The 21,660-nt window shown below is 38.1% G+C and overlaps 1 protein-coding gene across 4 annotated transcripts in view; it reads right to left on the minus strand.

The window, feature by feature from the left end:
* The window catches only part of LOC117993906 (uncharacterized), a 34,455-nt gene that overhangs the window by 4,117 nt on the left and 8,678 nt on the right, over nt 1–21,660 (minus strand). For 2 of the 4 annotated variants that reach the window (XM_069507221.1, XM_069507220.1), the window contains exons 2-6: nt 19,617–19,863; nt 7,183–7,339; nt 4,419–4,751; nt 1,423–1,642; nt 544–765 (exon numbers count right to left, since the gene is read on the minus strand). In XM_069507221.1, the coding sequence (XP_069363322.1) occupies nt 544–765; nt 1,423–1,642; nt 4,419–4,751; nt 7,183–7,339; nt 19,617–19,620 (936 nt within the window). In that variant the 5' untranslated portion in view covers nt 19,621–19,863. Of the gene's footprint in view, nt 1–543; nt 766–1,422; nt 1,643–4,418; nt 4,752–7,182; nt 7,340–19,616; nt 20,044–21,660 lie in introns of those variants that run through there. The other 2 variants (XM_034981785.2, XM_034981784.2) reach the window with 2 other exon arrangements.

Raw genomic sequence — 21,660 nt, forward strand, 5'->3', positions numbered from 1 at the left:
TTTCACCAAAGGTTGCCAGGAAGAGATTGCTGTGAGCAATAAGGCCGCCTTTGCATACAATAATTTTGTTAGTTTAAGTTTCTGTAATAGTTATGTAATATTTTTTGTGTGCAATAAAGTATTTCTATCTATCTATCTATCTATCTGAGCAACACTCGTGGCTTTGTTGAAGGAGTACTCTTCAGAAGCCAGGGTCACGTCCACCGGAGGAACCTTGAGGCGTGGAAACCTCCTCTTGGATACGTGTTCCTCTTCAACCATATGGGAGTCTTACTTTCTTGGAAAGACCTGTACTAGGGTACTCTATAGTCAGATGGAGAAGGTAACCCTTAAGGGCCTGGACTCAGGAAGCTGGATCAGATCAGCTGTTCTATACAAATTGGTGCTGAAAATTAAGACGAAAAGGCTGAATATGCCTTCACAAGCGGTAAGCGCAGTGTAGGATGACCTCCAGCCCGCTGGACCGATGACCTGAAAAAGGTGACGGGAAGAGGCCTATGTCCAGCAGTGGACGAATACAGGCTGATGGATTGGATTGGATACCTTCATAAACAATGGCGTGGATAGCTGAGCGACACTCGTGGCTTTGTTGAAGGAGTCCTCTTCAGAAGCCAGGGTCACGTCCACCGGAGGGACCTTGAGGCGCGGAAACCTCCTCTTGGATACATGTTCCTCTTCAGATTCAGATGGGGGAGGTCTGACTTTTCTTGGGCGACCTGGACCCCGTCTTTTAGGTTGTACTGGTAGAGGAGATGGTGATCGAATCTGTAAAACAATAGATATACAAGATGTAATTAGAACGCCAGCAAAAACGAAGACAAATGATAATACTGATGATTACTGATAAGATACCACAAAAAAAATGATTAAAAAAAACCTGCATTTTTTAAAAGTTTGCACTGTAATGCAAATAAAACACCTGACTAATGCTACGAACGTTGCATAGTTAGGTGCCACGGGGTCAATGCGGCGTCGTAGGTGGTTGACCCCAAATTATGCACGCTATACAATGCGGTTTCGAAAAATACTAAATCACTAAAACTATAAATAAGTACAAGGCAAATGGTTATTGGTATTGGATTGTGTTTAGGTATTATAATAATAGCGTTCTAATTACACCCTATATTTTTTTTAAATCTATATCATGTTTCAACATAGTTAACGGATGGATCCAAAAGGGCGGTTTTTTATATTTTTTTTGCCCAAAATCAACAAAATCAATTTGCAACAAAATAAACTGTCAAAATATGAATGGGAAATGCCTATCAGCCATAAAACGCAATTTTTATTTATTTATTTATACAGACAGACGACGGACGAACAGTGGAGGCTTAGTAATAGGGTCCTTGTTAGCACACTTCGGGTACGGAACCCAAAAACTGAAATTCGAAAAAAAAGTATCGTTATTTCTAAAACGCTTACCCTCCTTTTCCTAATAGGTCTGCTGCCATCAGCAGAGCGCGTGGTCATGGACAACTTCGCCTCGTTGGCTTTGGCCAAGTTGTTGGTGCTGTGGACCTGCTCCTCCTTGGCCAGGATGCCGCTCAGCCTGCTCCTGAAGAAGCTGTCTTCCGCCATCTTGAGAGCTTCGAAGCATTTGTGGCCTTGGAGTGCGTAACGGATTATTTTCAGGACTTCGATTCTGCGAACAATTACATTGATTTTCATCATGATCATCATCATCACGATCAACCCATCGACGGCTAGTGAGCCGTCAATGGGTTGATCGTGATGAGACTCAGAGGAGAGAGAGAGAGAGAGAGGAGACTGAGTGACCGAGTCTCTTGTCAGAATGAGAAGGGTTTTGGTTATAGTCTGCCATGCTGGCCTTCACACATCTTCGAGAATGATCTTATTTTTATCTAGTTTAGCGAACGTAGTCTACAGTCAATTTACCGGTTACATTGTGAAGGAGTCCCCTCGCTGTGACATATTTGCTGACAAATGGGCTGACCTCATGGGTCAGATCTTGCACTTTTGTGAAAATTTATAATTTTGTTTTTTTAAATTTATAATTTTAACAATTTTTGTAAGTATGTTTATGTTAGTTTGTACTCGTAGTTTAATTAGTGTAATTGGCTTTATGGCCGTTCTAATTAAATTATAAATAAATAATAATAATAATAATAATAGTTTGGTGGCTCACGAGGTTTCCGACATGTGGCATGTGGAGTCCACTGAAATCATCCCAATCGTCATATCTGCGAATGGGTTGATCCCAGTCAGTCTCGCTCAACATCTGAGGCGACTGGGTTTCCGTGGCAGTTCGCTCGCAGCCAGGATGCAAAAAGCGGTCCTGCTGGACTCGGCTAGGATAGTCCGCCGATTTCTTCACCTGTCGCCCTGACCCCCGGCCGTTTGGTCTCCCCTGCCGGGGTGTAATCCTCCGCCCGGTACAAATATGTATGTATGTAATGTTTATGTAGGTTTATTTATTTTTGTGTATGTAAGTATATTATAACTCTTTTGGCTTTTATATGTATCTATTTTGTACACGGGCGTGAGAGTAGATATATCGAGATAATAATAATAATAATACCACCACTGAAACATCCCAATCGTCATATCTGCGAATGGGTTGATCCCAGTCAGTCTCGCTCAACATCTGAGGCGACTGGGTTTCCGTGGCAGTTCGCTCGCAGCCAGGATGCAAAAAGCGGTCCTGCTGGACTCGGCTAGGATAGTCCGCCGATTTCTTCACCTGTCGCCCTGACCCCCGGCCGTTTGGTCTCCCCTGCCGGGGTGTAATCCTCCGCCCGGTACAAATATGTATGTATGTAATGTTTATGTAGGTTTATTTATTTTTATGTATGTAAGTATATTATAAACTTTTTTGGCTTTTATATGTATCTATTTTGTACACGGGCGTGAGAGCAGATAATATATAATAATAATAATTGTTTACTGTTAAAGCGAATTAGGTACCCATGACACAGGACTACATAGTGTGGGCACCATCAGACAATGTGGCTAATTCCTTTGTACACAATCTCTAAACTAAACTAAAATATCACGTCTAAATCTATTGCTATCCCTTTCATAATGTTGCTTGCGGAAAAGGAAAGCACTAGATTTAGACCTGTTAATTTAGTTTAGTTTAGAGATTGTGTACTAGAGAATCGGCCCCATTGCTTCAACTGCTTAGTTACCTACCACCCTACCGGCAAAGCTTTTATGATATACAAGAATTTCTAACTGCATAAACCTCAATAGCGTGACGCACCTGTAAATGACATCTGATATTGACATTTAACTAAGACCTTGTAAGATTAAATAATTGCAACATAACTAAATTAAATTCTTACAGTAACTATTTTTAAATATTTTATTCTATTGACAGAGACTTAATCAGACCATGACAGCAATTATTTAATACTAACTATACTTTGACCTTATTTTTATTTTGTACTAATCTTGCTTTATAATAAACAAGCTTATGCTCGCGACTTTGTCCGCGTGGACTACAAAATTTCAAACCCCTATTTCACCCCCTTAGGAGTTGAATTTTCAAAAATCCTTTCTTAGCGGATGCCTACGTCATAATAGCTATCTGCATGCCGAATTTCAGCCCGATCCGTCCAGTAGTTTGAGCTGTGCGTTGATAGATCAGTCAGTCAGTCAGTCAGTCAGTCAGTCAGTCATTCAGTCAGTCAGTCAGTCACCTTTTCCTTTTATATATATAGATTCTAGTCAACATTCTCATAATATAATAATATATAAGCATGCAATTGAATAATATTTAATATCTAGAAATGATAATTTAAATAATTTTAATCCTATTCTTATTGTATCTTTAATATTTACCATTTTATTGTACCTAAAATTGTATTTGCAATACCCTGACAGGGTCTCATGTACTTATATTTAGCTTTAAGCACCCACCATCAATTAATGTAAATGTACATGAAAGCAAATAAATGAATCTGAATCTGAATCTGAAAGCCGTGCCGCCAAGCGATTAAGCGTTCTGGTACGATGCCGTGTAGAGACCGAAGGGTTTAATAAATAATGGCCCCGATTCTCTAGTCTCTCTCTAAACTAAATTTAGAGTATCTGCATCCTTTTCTTTTTACTAATGCTAAAAAAGGAACGGAACATGACTTTCACATTTAAAGACTCTAAATTTTAGTGCACAATACAAATTTAAACAGTAGGTTCGCGAGTGCGTGCTAAAAACACTGGTTTTACCATCTAAAAATTAAATTTAGAAATGTCAAACTGCTTCTGTCCTTTTCATATTACAATAGCAAGAAGAGGGTGCGAATACTCTAAAATTCGGTTGTGCTTAGAATCGGTGCCACTGCCATATACGCCCTTCTAGGTTAGTCCGTTTCCATCTTGGACTGCATCATCACTTACCACCAGGTGAGATTGCTATCAAAAGGGCTAAATTGTATCTGAATAAAATAAAAAAATACCTGCAAAGTAATCTCGTATCATCGTCCATCTTCTTAAACAATGGCAGTAGAGAGTTCATGAACAGTTTGTCGTCGTCAAAATAGTCATCGGGCAATATTGTATTGGCGTCTAATTTAATTTCTAACTTCTTCTCCGCCATGGTTGCCTGGTTGCCCTTGTCTTGAGTACCAGGGCGTTCTGGCTCGGGTTTGGTCTTGAGGTCGAGCGGCTTGTCGAGCGGTTTGTCGAGCGGCTCGTGCTTGATGCGCGGCATGTCGTCCGGGGGAGGGTGTTGCGGCGAGTTCGATATCTCGGAGAGGGATTCGTACTTGTCTTGTGAATAGCGGGGTTTTCTGAAAAAAAACAAAAAACATTTCGTCAATTATTTTTATGATATAAGTCCCGCAAATTCCTAATGCGCGCGGCCGCCATTTTAGTGACGTCAGCACTAGACTGAAGTTTCGAGCTGATGGTATATTTTTATTTCGGCTGACGTCAAAATGACGTCATTTCGATATTAATGAGGCATGGTTCCAGCGCAATAGCAATTTGCGGGACTTATCGTGTATTTAATCACACGTCACGGAATTCTAAATAATTATTAAATACATATCAAAAATTGAGGAACAGGCAGAATTCAAACTTGCGACTCCCTCGAAATCGCACCCGGTTCCGCAATTTTTGATATGTATTTAGAATAGAATAGAATAGAAATAGATTTATGTGCTGATCCAACACATGTGTGTTAAACACAATAAACATTTACAAAATTCACGCCCTAAAATCTAACCTAACAAACAGCGTCAAAAATGTGTCGTGCCAACGAAAAGGCCCGAACTCATTTGACAATTATCCAGGAAACATTCCGTCACCGTTAACTCTGTTCACACCGACACTGTTATGTATCTTTTTTATAACTACCCACCGTAATGAAAAAAAAAACTTAATATGACAATTAATTTTAGCGATGAGCAATGCATGACTGCTAACTAGATGATTTCCGCGACTTCGTCCGCGTGGATTTAGGTATATAAAAATCCCGTGGGAACTCTTTCATTTTCCGGGATAAAAAGAAGCCTATGTCCTTCCCCGGGATGCAAGCTATCTCTATAACAAATGAAAAAGTGAAAAGCTAGCAGACAGACAGACAGACACCCTTTCGCATTTATAATATTAGTATGGATCATTTTCATTTGGCGAAATTATTTTCCCTCACAGCGATTTCACACGCGATTTTCCACAGAACCTGCTTTTTCAATTTTCTCACTAACAATCGTTTCTAAATTAATTTAACCAGGAATTATTCAAGATCAACAGCGCTGATTTCAGGTTTGGGTGGTTTTCACGGAAGTGAATTTACTATTCTGAAGAAAATATTTAAAAAATTGACTTTATACTGTAAAATAGTAAAACCTAAGTTAAACCTAAAAAACTTCGGCAGCTAGTTTTACAGAATAGATTAATAATTAAAAAAAATGAATCGCTGAATGTGTTGCTGATGGCAAATCTCAAGAACCGATTTCGCAAATTCTTTTTTCATTATATTCCTTGAAGTACGAGGATGGTTCTTAGGGAGAGAAACATTTAAAAAAATCCTGAAAAAAAATCGACTGTTAGGCGGTACGACGTTCGCCGGAGCAGCTAGTTGTAAATGTAGATAACGGGTACATACCACGATTAGTTTGATGATTATATTTGTAGATATTTCGACTAAGTTGCGCGGGTCGTGGTCACGACGGGACTGCAGTACCCGTAGTATAAGATTTTACGTCTCACCAAACGTTGCTAGAATTCGAGAGTCAAAACACAATAACATCAAAGTAAAATGGACCTAAAGAGCCTTGAATTGAAGTCAAATATTCAATGCCACTGATTTTAATTACGCAATGTTTCCGCTTGGAGCGCTGGCTGTAGAAGTGTAGACAAACTTGAGCGTTAAAACAAGGCATTTAAGATCCAGTTTATTGTAACGCGGAAGTATTTCGACTCTCGAATTTAGTTTGGTTTGGTGAGACGTAAAATCTTGTACTACGGGTTGTGCTGCGAGAGATGAAGATCGAGCTGTAGCTAACTACCCGCTTTTTCTTTTCATTATAATTTTTGTACATTATAATATATTTTTTTAAATAGAGATAGCGAGCAGGCGGGTCAACTGATGTTAAGTGATTACCGCCGCCCATAAACATTTCAGCACCAGAGGTACTGCGGATGCTTTGCCGGCCTTTCAGGAATTTGTTGGTCCGCCCCTTGAATAACCCCAAAAATTTTAATTTATAGATTAGCGCTTGGCTGCAAATTGCCATTAGACCTACGTAAGTACGTATTCGTCGTTATCGATATCGTCAACCAATTCTGCCCTTTGATTGGCTGTGAAAAAATGTAAACAACGAATCAACCAATCAATCAAAGGGCAGAATTTTTTGACGATTACGATAACGATGAATACGTTTTTCTTACACAATCGGGTGGCTGGTGGCAAGTGATGAGGCATTCTACGATGGAGCGCGCTTGCCTAGAAGATGCCTATATACCTACTAATATTATTATAAATGTGAAAGTGTGGATGTTTGGATGTTTGTTACTCAATCACGCAAAAACTACTGGACGCATTTGGCTGAAATTTGGAATGGAGATAGATTATACCCTGGATTAACACATGGCTACTTTTTATCCTGGAAAATCAAAGAGTTCCCGCGGGATTTTGAGAAACGTAAATCCACGCGGACGCAGTCGCGACCATAAGCTAGTATTACATAATAGATGTCTTGACATGACAGCACTCACTTGTTCTGCAGAGCACGCAGAAGGAAGGACATCTGCCTGTGGTACTGGTACCGCTTGCTCCCCGGCGCACACATCTCCGGCGGCGGGCACTTGCCCTGGCGGAACGCCTTTGTGTACGAGTCCCGGATGGAGCGCCATCTTTTCTGGACTTCTTTACCTGGGGACAACCATTATAATCTAAATATATAAAAGGAAAAGGTGACTGACTGACTGATCTATCAACGTACAGCTCAAACTACAGGACGGATCGGGCTGAAATTTGGCATGCAGATAGCTATTTTGATGTAGGCATCCGCTAAGAAAGGATTTTTGAAAATTCAACCCCTAAAGGGGTGAAACAGGGGTTTAAAATTTGTGTAGTCCACGCGGACGAAGGCGCGAGCATAAGCTAGTTTAAATGATAAGAAAGCTGGATTATACTTGGGAATGAGTTTGCTTAACAGCTTTATGATAGTTCTAATAGGTTTAAATGATTTTGTAAGTAAAGTGGTGATAATAAAAAAGAATACCCGGCTGAGTTTCTTGTGGGCTCTTCTGGTGTTCTTCCCAGACATGGGCGCGTTTGGAACCCCCTTAGCTTTAGTTTTAAGTAAGTAATTAATTATCAGTATCACCACTATATCATCTTACAACTTAACAATTTTGCCCATCAGTAAGCGTAATTACGTATTCTGAATACATAATTTGACTTTGACTTTGATAATGAATTTACAAAATTGCCGTGCGACAAGGCTATCTGGGCGCGTGGCGAAAATCGGAACTAACATTGCCGTCAAGTGTCCCCTTTGTTCTTGTTTGAATATTCTAAGCTTTTGTTCTCCAACAGCGGCCCCCTGTCAATGTCATTCAAGTGACAAGAGTGCCTTGTCGCACTGTACCTAAATTTTTCTTCAATGATATAACTACCTACCTACCAGTGGCGTTGGGACGGATCGGGCTAAAATTTGGCAAGCAGATAGCTATTATGATGTAGGCATCCGCTAAGAAAGGATTTTTGAAAATTCAACCCCTAAGGAGGTTATATAGGGGGTTGAAGTGTAGTACACGCGGACGAAGTCGCGAGCATAGCTAGTGAATTTGAGAGCTAAAACATGACAAGACAATATTTAAAATATCCAACGCATAATATTATAATTGCAAATAAAATTAAATAAATGTTTTCCTATCTAGTTGCGGCCTTCAACTTGACTCTTTCGATCGCGTCTCACGAGCCACGACCTCGCTGGGAACTACGCTAGCACTCGGGTGACGAACATCATCGATATTACAGGACAGTCGGACAGTCCCTAATCTATATATATAAAAGGAGAAGGTGACTGACTGACTGACTGACTGATCTATCAACGCACAGCTCAAACTACTGGACGGATCGGGCTGAAATTTGGCATGCAGATAGCTATTATGACGTAGGCATCCGCTAAGAAAGGATTTTTGAAAATTCAACTCCTAAGGGGGTTAAATAGGGGTTTGAAATTTTGTAGTCCACGCGGACGAAGTCGCGAGCACAAGCTAGTACATAAAAAATGAAAAAAAAAATGGGACCACCTCTGAAGTATGTCCTACTAAACAAAAAAAGAATCATTAAAATCGGTTCATTATTGACGGAGTAATCGCGTAACAAACATACAAAAAAAAACATACAGGCGAATTGAGAACCTCCTCCTTTTTTTGAAGTCGGTTAAAAATAGGTACATACCTATGTACTATTGAAAGGAAAGGTGACTGACTGATCTATCAACGCACAGCTCAACCTACTGGACGGATCGGGCTCAAATTTGGCATGCATATAGCTATTATGACATCCGCTAAGAAAGGATTTTTGAAAATTCAACCCCTAAGGGGGCGAAATAGGGATTTGAAATTTATGTAGTCCACACGGTTAAAGTCGGGAGCATAAGCTAGTCTTATTAATAAGAAGGTATTGAAGATATTGATATGATTACGAATGCGCTGAGTCATCCTCAATGTGGGTATTGGATCAAGTCGAAAAGCCATACCGGAAAATCCTAACTTTTAAAGTTTTACCGGTTGTATTAGAATTACATTTATCATGAATCGATCTGCAAAATGTATTATTTTTAAAACTTTCTCTCGGCAAAAATGGATTTCGAAATGTCACCCCCCCCCCCCCGACCTCTCAAATTATTTCATCGAGCCCTAGGGCTCACTCCCAGGCGGAGCTTCGCGATCGCCACCCTCACCGGTGACGCTGTAGCGGCCAGTAGGGCCTCCCGGAACAACACAAAAATAGATCAGTTAGTCAGTCATCGTTTCCACGGCGCAGTACGAGTACATTGCATTTTCTTGGGCCCTGATAAGACTCGGTAGCCGGAGTCTTGGATTACACCGAGTCAGCGGATTGCGACCGGTCGCGGTGGTTCCATGAAATCGCCGATGCGATCGTGTGACCAATGCTGCCTTCAGTGGCGTGCACAGGATTTAAAGCCAGGGTAGGCATTAGTTAGGTAGGATCCTGTTTACTGGCAGGTCATAATGAAAAATATGCATTGAACTATTGCAACTGGGGTAAGCAGTGCATTTATGCCTCTATGACCTGCACGCCACTGGCTGCTTTGCCACCTATATGCTAAGCTAACCCATACTAATAGTATCCATAGCCATACTAATATTATAAATGCGAAAGTGTGTCTGTCTGTCTGCTTGCTTTTCACGGCCTAACAGTTTAACCGATTTTGGTACAGAGTTAGCTTACATCCCGGGGAAGGAGATAGGCTATTTTTTATCCAGGAAAATCAAAGAGTTTCTACGGGAATTTCAAAGGCCCATTCGTTAAAAAGATTTATATGAATTTTAGTATAGAGATAGCTTGCATCTCGGAAATTGACGTATGCAACTTTTTATCCCGGAAATTCAAAAAATCTGCAGGGGACTTTCAATAATCTAAATCCACATGCAAGAAGTTCTAGGCATCATAATAACAGAGATATTTTGCATCTCGGTGACGGACATAGGCTATTTATTATCCCGGAAAATCAAAGAGTTCCCACGGCATTTTAAAAACTTACGCGCGGAAGAAGTCGCGGGCATCAGCTAGCTAATAATAATGCGGAGCTTGAGTTAAAGTTCGTTATCATTTGAATTTTGAATAGACTTTTACGCAAAGGCCTTTATGAAGCCAACTGTACAATCCCACCCTTCCTTATCTATAAGCTAACAATACCAATTCTTTTATCACTGCACGTCTATTTGATAGTGTATCAAGAACAGTACCATTTTATTTAATATTACATAGGCAGCGTCATATAAATGTTCCACTAGATGCGGCGCTTCATAGTATTAGGTGGAATTTGTTGATAGTCTGTGCCCGGCCTAGCAACCTCTGACTTTCTCCGAAAGTCTATACTCTACACTGGTAACGCTTAGAAGATGAATAGTTCATTGCACTCAGCTGTAAATTAATTTAATGAGCAAACAGTGATTAAAAAGTATGTTAAAGTGTATCAAAGTGGTTTTCCTTCTAATACTAATAAGTAATAATATAAAAATGAAAAAAAAAGTAACAAAAAGAAAATTAGACGTAGGCTTGACTTTTACGCAAAGGCCTTTATGAAGCCAACTGTACAATCCCACCCTTCCTTATCTATAACCTAACAATACCAATTCTTTTATCACTGCACGTTTATTTGATAGTGTATCAAGAACAGTACCATTTTATTTACCTACTGTTACATAGGCAGCGATATAAATGTTCCACTAGATGCATCTGGTCGCTAAGAGGGATAGCTGGAAGAAAAAGAGGTAGGTAGGCCTTTGCCCGCGTTTGGGATGATCTCTAAAAAATTGGAGTTAGATATACCTAATAAGTAATAATATAAAAATGCAAAAAAATAAAATAGTCAAGATAAATATGGTATTGATAATGAAAAAAATACAAAAAAAAGGTTTTTTTTAAAAGTAACAAAAAAAATTAGAGGTAGGCTTATGATGCGGCGCTTCATAGTGTTTGTTGATAGCACCCTTTGACATTCTCCAAGAGTCTACACTGGTAAGTGGTAACGGTTAGAAGATGAATAGTTCATTGTAATTTAATTTAAAACAACTTTATTGTTAATAGATTTACAGAGAGTAAGAATATTGTACTCACTTGTTAATTAATTTAATGAGCAAACAGTGATTAAAAGTATGTTAAAGTATATCAAATTGGTTTTAGAAGTCAATATGCTATGTAATATTTATTATTTTATTAGAAATTCGCTTCCATTCCCTTTCAATGTAAATTTAGCCTTAGTACCAATACCTAGTCTGTTTTAAGTTTTAACTTATCTATGTTCGTAACTTCGTAGAAACGGTCTGCCTCTAAAGCGGATTACGATTGACAGGAGTGCGGACACCGATGTTCGTTGGAACATGTTGTTACTATGAAGTGCCGCATCTAGTGGAACATATTTATATCGCTGTAAATAGGTGTGATAGTAGTGTATTTGATTGTATGCCTTATGATTCAAGAAATAAGTATTATTTTGTTTATTTACAGGTCTTGTCCACCTGGTCAATTTAATTATTGTCTGTACTTATTTGAATAGAGGGTGTAACGATTTAACGAACATAGTATATTTGTTTGTAGGGTTCCGTAACAAAATGGTACGACAGAAAGTCCGTCCGTCTGTCACAATTGCTTATTTCAATAACTACTAATGCTATATCAACAAGTTTGTAATAGTTTTAAGTAATGTCTGTCTATCGGTTTTCTACAGGATATATTTCGGAGTGTGCCGAATGGAATAGAATAGAATAGAATGTTTTTTTATTCATGTCAACTTTTTACAAGTACTTATGAATAGTCAGGTAGTTTTAATTTACCAGTTCCTACCGAGAAGAACCAGCAAGAAACTCGGCGGTTGCTCTTTTTAATTTTTCAATTTACAATGTTATTATACCGTACTATACAAGCCATTGCAGCCCCGTGCATTGCTGGAGCGAGTCAAATCCAAGCTTTTTTATCGTTTAGTCTGCGACTGTATAATATGCTTTTTTTAGGAGCATACTTTTAACACATTTTTTAAACTTGTGTAAAGGCAAGAAGAAGAACTTTTCAACCTAGTTCCTCCTTCACCCTTCTACTATCGTACCGCAAAGCAACGCCAAGGTCTGCACCCGTACGAAGTCGAAATTACACGGATACGATTCGCCTCCTCATTTCTAATCCGGACCGCTAAGATTTGGAACACCTTTGGTAAAAAAGAACCCAAACCCTTTAAGAAAAAAAAAACCTTTGTCAGTTTCCCTTAGCATATTAATATTTAGACAAATTGTATATTCGGAAGTTTCCGCGAAAGCAGAACATACCAGAAGAAGCCTTGCGTGCAGGTACGTCACAAATCACGGTGGAAACCGTCAACATATCGATTCAAGAGTTATTTCTCCGACCTACCATGCTGTACAAACCAGGCATTTATTATTCTAAGCCTATAATCCATATCCATACTTATCTATCATCATCATCATCAACCGATATACGTCCACAGCTGGACATAGGTCTCTTGTACCTGTTAAAAATCTGTTTTAGAATGTACAAGTAAAGCACTTTAATATGATACCCCACTTGGTATAGTAATCTTACTTTGAAAGTTGAAAATAGCAATATTTGTTCATGAACACATTTTAATTTTTTTTTCTTGTGATGTAACCCAATTCACGGTTTTCAGATATTTCCCTTCATGTCTGCTATAAGACCTACCTTCCTGCCAAATTTTATGATTCTAGGTCAACGGGAAGTACCCTATAGGTTTCTTGACAGTCAGACAACAAAGTAATCCTATAAAGGTTCCTTTTTCCTTTTAAGGTACGGAACCCTAGAAATAAAAGATTCCGAAGAATTGAGAACCTCGTCCTTTTTTGTCGGTTAAAGATTAATTAAAGTAGCTTTCGAAGGTTAATCAGCCAGCGTGGACACGGCCTTATCCCTTTACACGTGCGACGTTACAAATAATTGCATGTATAGAGTTGCACCCTCATGGCTACATCGAAATCAATAGGCTCAAAGCGAAATTGTCTGTTCCAGGTATCCTAGTGTTTAATTCATCCCTTTTTAGGGTTCCGTACCTCAAAAGGGAAAATGGAACCCTTGTAGGATCACTTTGTTGTCTGTCTTTCTGTTTGTCAAGAAACCTATACGGTACTTCCCGTTGACATAGAATCATGAAAGGCACTTGTAGGATCACTTTGTTGTCTGTCTGTCAAGAAACCTATAGGGTACTTCCTGTTGATCTAAAATCATAAAATTTGGCAGGTAGGTAGGTAGGTGTTATAGCAGACATTCGGGGAAATATCTGAAAACCGTGAATTTGTGGTTACATCAAACAAAAAAAAATTGTGGTCATTTATTTATTTATTTATTTATTTATTTTATTTATTTTATATCTAATTAGAACGGCAGTGCCACTTACACTAACTAGATGATTAATAATAAATTTAAATACAAATAAAGGTACAAGAAAAAAGACATAAAATACAAAACGATAAAAGATCAAAGAATTTTGAATATGTACGCTGAGAACATTGAATGACATATTCATGCAATGCTCTCAGCGTACTTCAGTAACTCCCGAACCAGTATTATAGACCCATCATTAAATGGGTCCCATTGAGCATTATTGTCCAAAAGCGCGTTGAATGATGCTAATGAACGGGGTATAGGTGACATAGATCTAGCAATAGTGCGATGATGTGGGACCACGAAAAGTTTATTTTTTCGTGGACGAAGATTACTGTTGGATTCAGGGACACGTATGCGACACAGTTGGTTATGAAGTTCTGGAGCATTAACATCTCCTCGCAAAATTTGACACATAATTTTGAGTTGGTCGCAAATGCGTCTGACCTCCAGGGAGTTGAAACCTAAGCAACCTAACAGAAATTTGGTTGGGTATAGGAAAGGATAATATCCATAGCAACGTTTATACAGGTATCTTAGGAAGGCCTTTTGTACTTTTTCTAATATAAGCCCGTACTTTGCCTCGTACGGATGCCAGACACAGGTGCTTGTTTCGAGCTTGCTTCGGACTAAGGCGTAATATAGTAATCGTATTACCAAAGGACTATGGAACTCCCGAGAGTTGCGTAGTACAAATCCTAATCTTCGAAATGAGTCAGCTGCTACGGTGTTAATATGGTCATGGAAGGTCAATTTTTTATCAAAAATTACACCTAGGTCTTTCATGTTCTGTACTCTGGGAATAGGGATTCCATCCATTTTATATTCATGTATCAAAGGATACCGAACTTTACCAAAGGTCATAACTGAACATTTGTCACGATTGAACTCCATTTTGTTCGCTTTACTCCAGTGATATACAGCTGTAAGATCGCATTGCAACTTGAGACAATCTTCGATAGAAGTAATTTCGAATATAAGTTTTAGGTCATCTGCATATAGCAAGCATTTTGCATATTTTATAGATTCTGGAAGATCGTTTATCATGATTAGGAAGAATAGAGGTCCTAAGATAGAGCCCTGGCTTACACCGGATCGCGTATGATATGGTTTAGACTCATATATGCCATATCGAACGAATTGCTGACGGTCACGGAGGTAGTCTGATAATACATGTAGGAGCTGAGGAGAAAGACCAATAGCACTGAGTTTTTTTAGAAGAATATCGTTATTAACTCTATCAAAAGCTTTGCGGTAATCAAAATAAAGTGCATCTGCTTGATGGCCTCTATCTAGGCAGGACGATATGTATTCAGTAGCTGTTAATAAGTTGGAGTTGACAGACTTCTTAATCCTAAATCCATGCTGTTCGTCACATAGTAAATTACTGATTTGCCGGCTTATCTCTCTATGCACAATTCTTTCAAATACCTTGGCAGGCGTTGAGAGAATAGCTATGGGCCGAAATTCCTCTACGGACGTCGTACCGGTTTTTTTAGGTATTGGTGTAACTCGGGTCAGCTTCCATTGAGAAGGATATTGTCCAGTCTTTAAGATTAAATTAAGTACATGACAAAGAGGGAGACTAAGATATTTACTACACATTTTCAAAACATCAGCTGGTAAGTTATCTGGTCCAGTTGCGCAATTTACCTTCAGTTTATCAATGCCATATTTTATGTCCGTCACTGTAAACTTTGGGATGTGGCATATAGTACTATTTAGCTTGCCATCATTTAGACATGCCTCAACTACACGTAACTTTGGTACATCAGGAAGAAATACGTTTGCAAAGAAATTCGCAAAAGCTTCGGCCGCATCTACTCCTTTATGCATAGAACCATTAAATGTAACGTTAGGTTCAAATCCACCTTTAGACCGCAAGCTACTGATATAGTCCCAGAAACATAGAGGATTGGTTTTAATGCTTCTCTCAGCACGCCTTATATAATCATCATATGCTTCTGTGATACAAGCCTTCAAATTTGACCTAATAATTAGTAGTCATGAACTAATAATTAGTATTTTCAATTATCAAAGTAAGATAACTATATCAAGTGGGGTATCATATGAAAGGACTTCACCTGTGCATTCTATAGGTAACAGATTTTTATATGTTTTTATGACTCTTGCAAAATCTCGAAAAAATACGACTGTACTACGGAACCCTCGGTGCGACTCGCACTTGGCCGGTTTTTTGTCGGTTATAGATTAATTAAAGTAGCTTTCGAAGGTTAATCAGCCAGCGTGGACACGGCCTTATCCCTTTACACGTGCGACGTTACAAATAATTGCATGTAGAGTTGCACCCTCCCGGCTACATCGAAATCAATAAGCTCAAGCGAAATTGGCTGTTCCAGGTGTAGTGTTTAATTTTTCCCTTTTTAGGGTTCCGTACCTCAAAAGGAAAAACGAACCCTTATATAACGGAACACTTTGTTGTCTGCCTGTCTGTTTGTCAAGAAACCTAAAGGGTACTTCCTATTGACCTAGAATCATGAAATTTGGTTGGCAGACGTAGGTCTTGTAGCACAAGTAAATAAAAAACCTTCGTAAACGGTAAAAAAATTAAAATGTGTCCATGAACAAATAATTAGTATTTTCAACTTTTAAAGTAACATTAATATACTAACTGCCGTACTCAGAGTCGCTTAATTGTTACTTAAGTTTTGTTTTAACTCAATCTTAAGTAACGATTAGCGACTCTGAATACGGCAGTAAGTGGAGTATCATATGAAAGGGCTTTCCCTGTACATTATAAAACAGTTTTTTATGCATTATAGTTGTTTTTGAACATAAAAATAGAGTAATTTCTGCGGGAAAATACTTTTTATTTTAAAAAACCGGCCAAGTGCGAGTCAGGCTCGCGCAAAGAGGGTTCCGTACTACAGTCGTATTTTTTCGACATTTTGCAGGATAATTCAAAAACTATGATACATAAAAATCTGTTTTAGAATGCACAGGTGAAGACCTTTCATATGATACCCCACTTGATATAGTTATCTTACTTAGAAAATTGAAAATACTAATTATTAGTTCATGACCACAATTTAATTTTTTTAACCACAAATTCACGGTTTTCAGATTTTTCCCCGAATTTCAGCTATATAAGATCTACCTACCTGCCAAATTTCATGATTCTAGGTCAACGGGAAGTACCCTGTAGGTTTCTTGACAGACCGACAGACAGACAGACAACAAAGTGATCCTATAACGGTTCCGTTTTTCTTTTTGAGGTACGGAACCCTAAACATTGAAAAATAATTATTCTCGATTACGCCTTGTGACGAAATCAATCGCTTTTGGTACAGCGTGGCGTTAATAAAATAATTATTTTAAAAATAAATGAAAATCACGTCATGTTATTACTACAATCCAAGACCTTATTGTCATTTGTGGGATACTGAGAGTTCTCCGTTCTAGTATTTAATTTTAGTTCGCCTTAGACGGCCTTATCCATTAACAGTTTACATGTGCAAGTTGCAACGTTACAAATAATAATTGCATCGAAATCATAATATCGAATAAGTCAAAGCGCTGGCTGTCTGTTCCAGGTATCCAATTGTTTAATGATATGAGATCCCATTACATAGGTATCTAACGACAGTTTTTTTATAGCATATTAGCCATGTTAAATGAATAATATTCCCCTTTCCTCTCCAACTAAGCGTCAGGCTTGTGCTAGGAGTAGGTACGACAATAGTGCAACGGGTGGGGTTTGAACCGTCGACCTTTCGGTTTTCAGTACACTCCTTTAGCGGTTGAGCTATTGAGACTCTAAATAGTGATAATGTTATGTACGTTTATCTACATCCATGCTTTAAAATATAAATATGTATATAAAAGCGAATTACGTCACTGACTAATCACGAAATCTCAGGAACTATGACGCAATCAAATCAAAAACTAACAAACAAATGCATAAAAATAAATAAAAATCTGTTTTAGAATGTATAGGTAACGCCCTTTCATATGATACCCCACTTGGTATATAGTTATCTTACTTTAAAAGTTGAAAATACTAATTATTTGTTCATGAACACACTTTTTTGTGATGTAACCACAAAATCACCGTTTTTGGGGTTTTCCCCTTACGTGTGATATAAGACCTACCTTCCTGCCAAATTTCATGATTCTAGATCAACGGAAAGTACCCTATAGGTATCTTAACAGACACGACAGGCAACGAAGTGATCACTGATCCTATAAGGGTTCCTTTTTTCCTTTTGAGGTACGGAACCCTTAAAACACCTACGCTATTATGGCCGTGGTTAACAAACGCTTCAAACTGTAAGACTTGCACTTGGCCGGTTTCCGATTATGTGGGTCATCAAAGATTCTCGCACATTAGGATTTATTTTTATTTTTTATTCAAATACAAGTTAGCCCTTGACTGCAATCTCACCTGGTGGTAAGTGACGATGCAGTCTAAGATCGAAGCGGGCTAACCTGGAATGGCAGGTTATGGCAGTTTTTAATAAACCCATGCCCTTTTGGTTTCTCTACACGGCATCGTACCGGAACGCTAAATCGCTTGGCGGCACGGCTTCGCCGGTCCGGTGGTAACTAGCCACGGCCGAAGCCTCCCACCAGACAGGATAGAATAGTAGAGAACACTAGCTTATGCTCGCGACTTCGTCCGCGTGCACTATTTAAATTTCAAACCCCCATTTTACTCCCTAACGGCGGTAACGCACTCATCCGATCTGAGTCCGTGAAAATACGTCCGTTAAAAGTGCACGACAAATGCAGCTGTTAGGAAAGAATGGACATGTATAGTCAAGCGTACCACCACACCCAAGTACGTAGTACCTACTATTATATATTCTGTGACCCAAGTGACGACCACAATCGCTCTTTCAAGAGCGAAACGACTGAGGAGAAGAATATTCTCCAAACGCCTCAATTTTCAATGGTTACAGCCACCAACAATCGTCTAGGCTAAAACGTGATGTTAAAATATCACGGCAGGAAGTCATGAAAGACTTTGCTTAGATTTAAGACAGAGTTAAAACGACACAGATGTGTATCTCTCACATAAATCTGTCTCGTTTTAACTCAAAGTCTGAGCAAAGTCAAAGTGCGCTCTATAGATCTCAGCCTTAGTGGGCGGAGAATCGACACCCTCTTTTAAGGTTCTAACATCTTTTTGATAGCGAACTCGTCGACGAGCACAGCGCTGTGGACACAGCTGAAGCCTCGCGCGCTAAATGGCTCGAAATAAAGCGACCTCCACACAGGTCGGGCACCCCGTGTGACTCAGGCGACGGATATAGCCAGCTCGATCGGAGAAAATTATGCAAAAACCATTACACCCAAAAGTAAAAACTTTATTATAATACATAGATACTAGGTACGTAAGTAGAAACACCAACCTACTTATCCATACTAATAATAATATAAACTTAACGACCATTTGGACGGCGTATATTTTTTGTAAATATAAAATTTTTAGTGTTAAGTTTTTTTACATGTAAATATATAAACTTTTCTTTTGTATTTAAAATAATCTAATTAATCTAAATATATAAAAGGAAAAGGTGACTGACTGACAGACTGATCTATTAACGCAAAGCTTAAACTGCTGGACGGATCTTGCTGAAATAGGTCACATCCCGGGGACGGACATGGGCTACTTTTTATCCCGGAAAAATAACACGTTCCCACAGGGAAACGGCCGCGTACTGTCGACGATCCGTCAAAATACGAATGAAACACATAAACGCACAATATAGTCAGAGGCCATAACATTCGATTAAATTGATAGTGTGCAAATATCTAAATCTAAATAGGTATAGAAGGAAAAGGTGACTGACTGACTGACTGACTGATCTATCAACGCACAGCTCAAACTACTGGACGGATCGGGCTGAAATTTGACATGTAAACATTATGATGTAGGCATCCGCTAAGAAAGGATTTTTGAAAATTCTACCCCTAAGAGGGCGAAATAGGGGTTTGAAATTTGTGTAGTATATGCGGACGAAGTCGCGAGCATAAGCTGGTCATATTAAGAATTATAATAATTGAAAATACCTACCCATTTTAGTTTTAAAATCCTCGCACTGAGCGGCCAAATGCAGATTTTAGTTTTCTACAAAGTCATAGTTTGCACTAAACAAAAGATATCAGTTTCACAAGTAACACCATTACGACCTGTTTACACCAACATCTCGAATATCACTTATTTATATTAATTTAGGTAAAATTTAGTTTTACATGAGCACAACCTAATTTTAGAGTATTCGCACGTTTTCGTTACGTTTCTTCCCCACAAAATGTGTGAACTATAATAGAGGTAATTAATTAATTTCGCATCCGATTTAAATTTAATAATTTAAAGCATAGATCATATAGATATAAGTATTATTTTTCATCTTTAGTGGTGGGGTTATTTAGCGCCACCTATGAAAATTTTATCGAACGTTGCCCTGAAACTTCCTCATTGATAAAAGTTACTGATTTGACTCGTTGTCGAGTACCGGATTAGTACTTAATACTCATAATATGTTTTTTTTAATAAACTAATGTTATTTTTTACTATGCACTCAGCTCTACGTCTTATCATAGCCTGATAATGATAAGACTAATAAATATGTTTGTAGGTTTTTTCATAACAGTACCTATTATCTACTATGCGTTTAGCTTGTACTGTACAAAATTGTACTTCTTAGTAGAAAAAACAATACGCGTTGCATTAAAAACCTCCTTTTTTGGAAGTCGGTCAAAATCACGGTTGATTTAAATTTAATGTTTTTATTATTAAGGAAAACCAACAAAAATATAGGAACTACTTCAAAAATAACCACAACAATTAATTATTAAGAAATCTTTAATTTATCTATCATATTTATTTTTTGTAAAATTAAATTTTTAGAGATATATTTTTTTAGTATCTATATTTTTTCTAAGTATTGTTAAAATGTTCAACAATAAATTAATAAACAGTTTCCTTAAACAAACAAAAAATAAAATATCTGTATTACATTTCAAACATGGCGAAACACTCAGCACTTCTTAATGGAAACGCATAGTAATATATTATGTACATTAGCGTAATCGAAGGTGTTTCGTACCCAGCCAGACGCCTAGACTAAAAACAGATAGATAACTACGTATATATATCAAAATTCAAAAGCCTTTGTCTCACGATTTCATACACTTCTAATATGATGGTTAGGGTCCGTTCAGATAGAATGGTGCGGAGAGCAGATGTGATCGTATTCAACAAAAAAATTGAGTTTTAGCACATTGAAATAAGATTCACTTTAACTTTTCTTTTTTTTATTGACAAGAGGATGCTCCCAATGCGCTCAATGTGAAACATATCAAATGCCCTTTCAGCGCTTGAATAGGGTATATTACCCCACATTAAAAATGTATAAGCAAGATAGTAGTAGCAATAAGCAATAGTTTATAACATTAATTTTATACCTAATTCATTTTATAGATTTCAGTTCAAAATATCCAAAACGCACAAAACTGTAGCCACCATGATGAATTTCGACTGTGACGTCACATGGATATAAAAAACCAGCCAAGTGCGAGTCAGGCTCGCGCAAGGAGGGTTCCGTACTACAGTCGTATTTATTCGACATTTTGCACGATAATTCAAAAACTATGATGCATAAAAATAAATAAAAATCTGTTTTAGAATGTACAGGTGAAGACCTTTCATATGATACCCCACTTGATATAGTTATCTTACTTAGAAAATTGAAAATACTAATTATAAGTTCATGACCACAATTTAATTTTTTTTCTGTGATCTAACCCTAAATACACGGTTTTCAGATTTTTCCCCAAATGTCAGCTATAAGACCCACCTTCCTGCCAAATTTCATGATTCTAGGTCAACGGGAAGTACCCTGTAGGTTTCTTGACAGACAGACGGACAGACAGACAGACAGACAACAAAGTGATCCTATAAGGGTTCCGTTTTTCCTTTTGAGGTACGGAACCCTAAATATATCCTCTTTAACTAAGAAAATGCCGTTGTCTATCAATCCGTGAGCCGCGTTTCTGCGGGCAAATTTGAAATACGAAATCGAAATGCATTTTAATGGCACGTATCGATCGAATAT

The sequence above is a fragment of the Maniola hyperantus genome, chromosome 25, assembly GCF_902806685.2.
Source record: "Maniola hyperantus chromosome 25, iAphHyp1.2, whole genome shotgun sequence".
Lineage (NCBI taxonomy): Eukaryota > Metazoa > Arthropoda > Insecta > Lepidoptera > Nymphalidae > Maniola > Maniola hyperantus.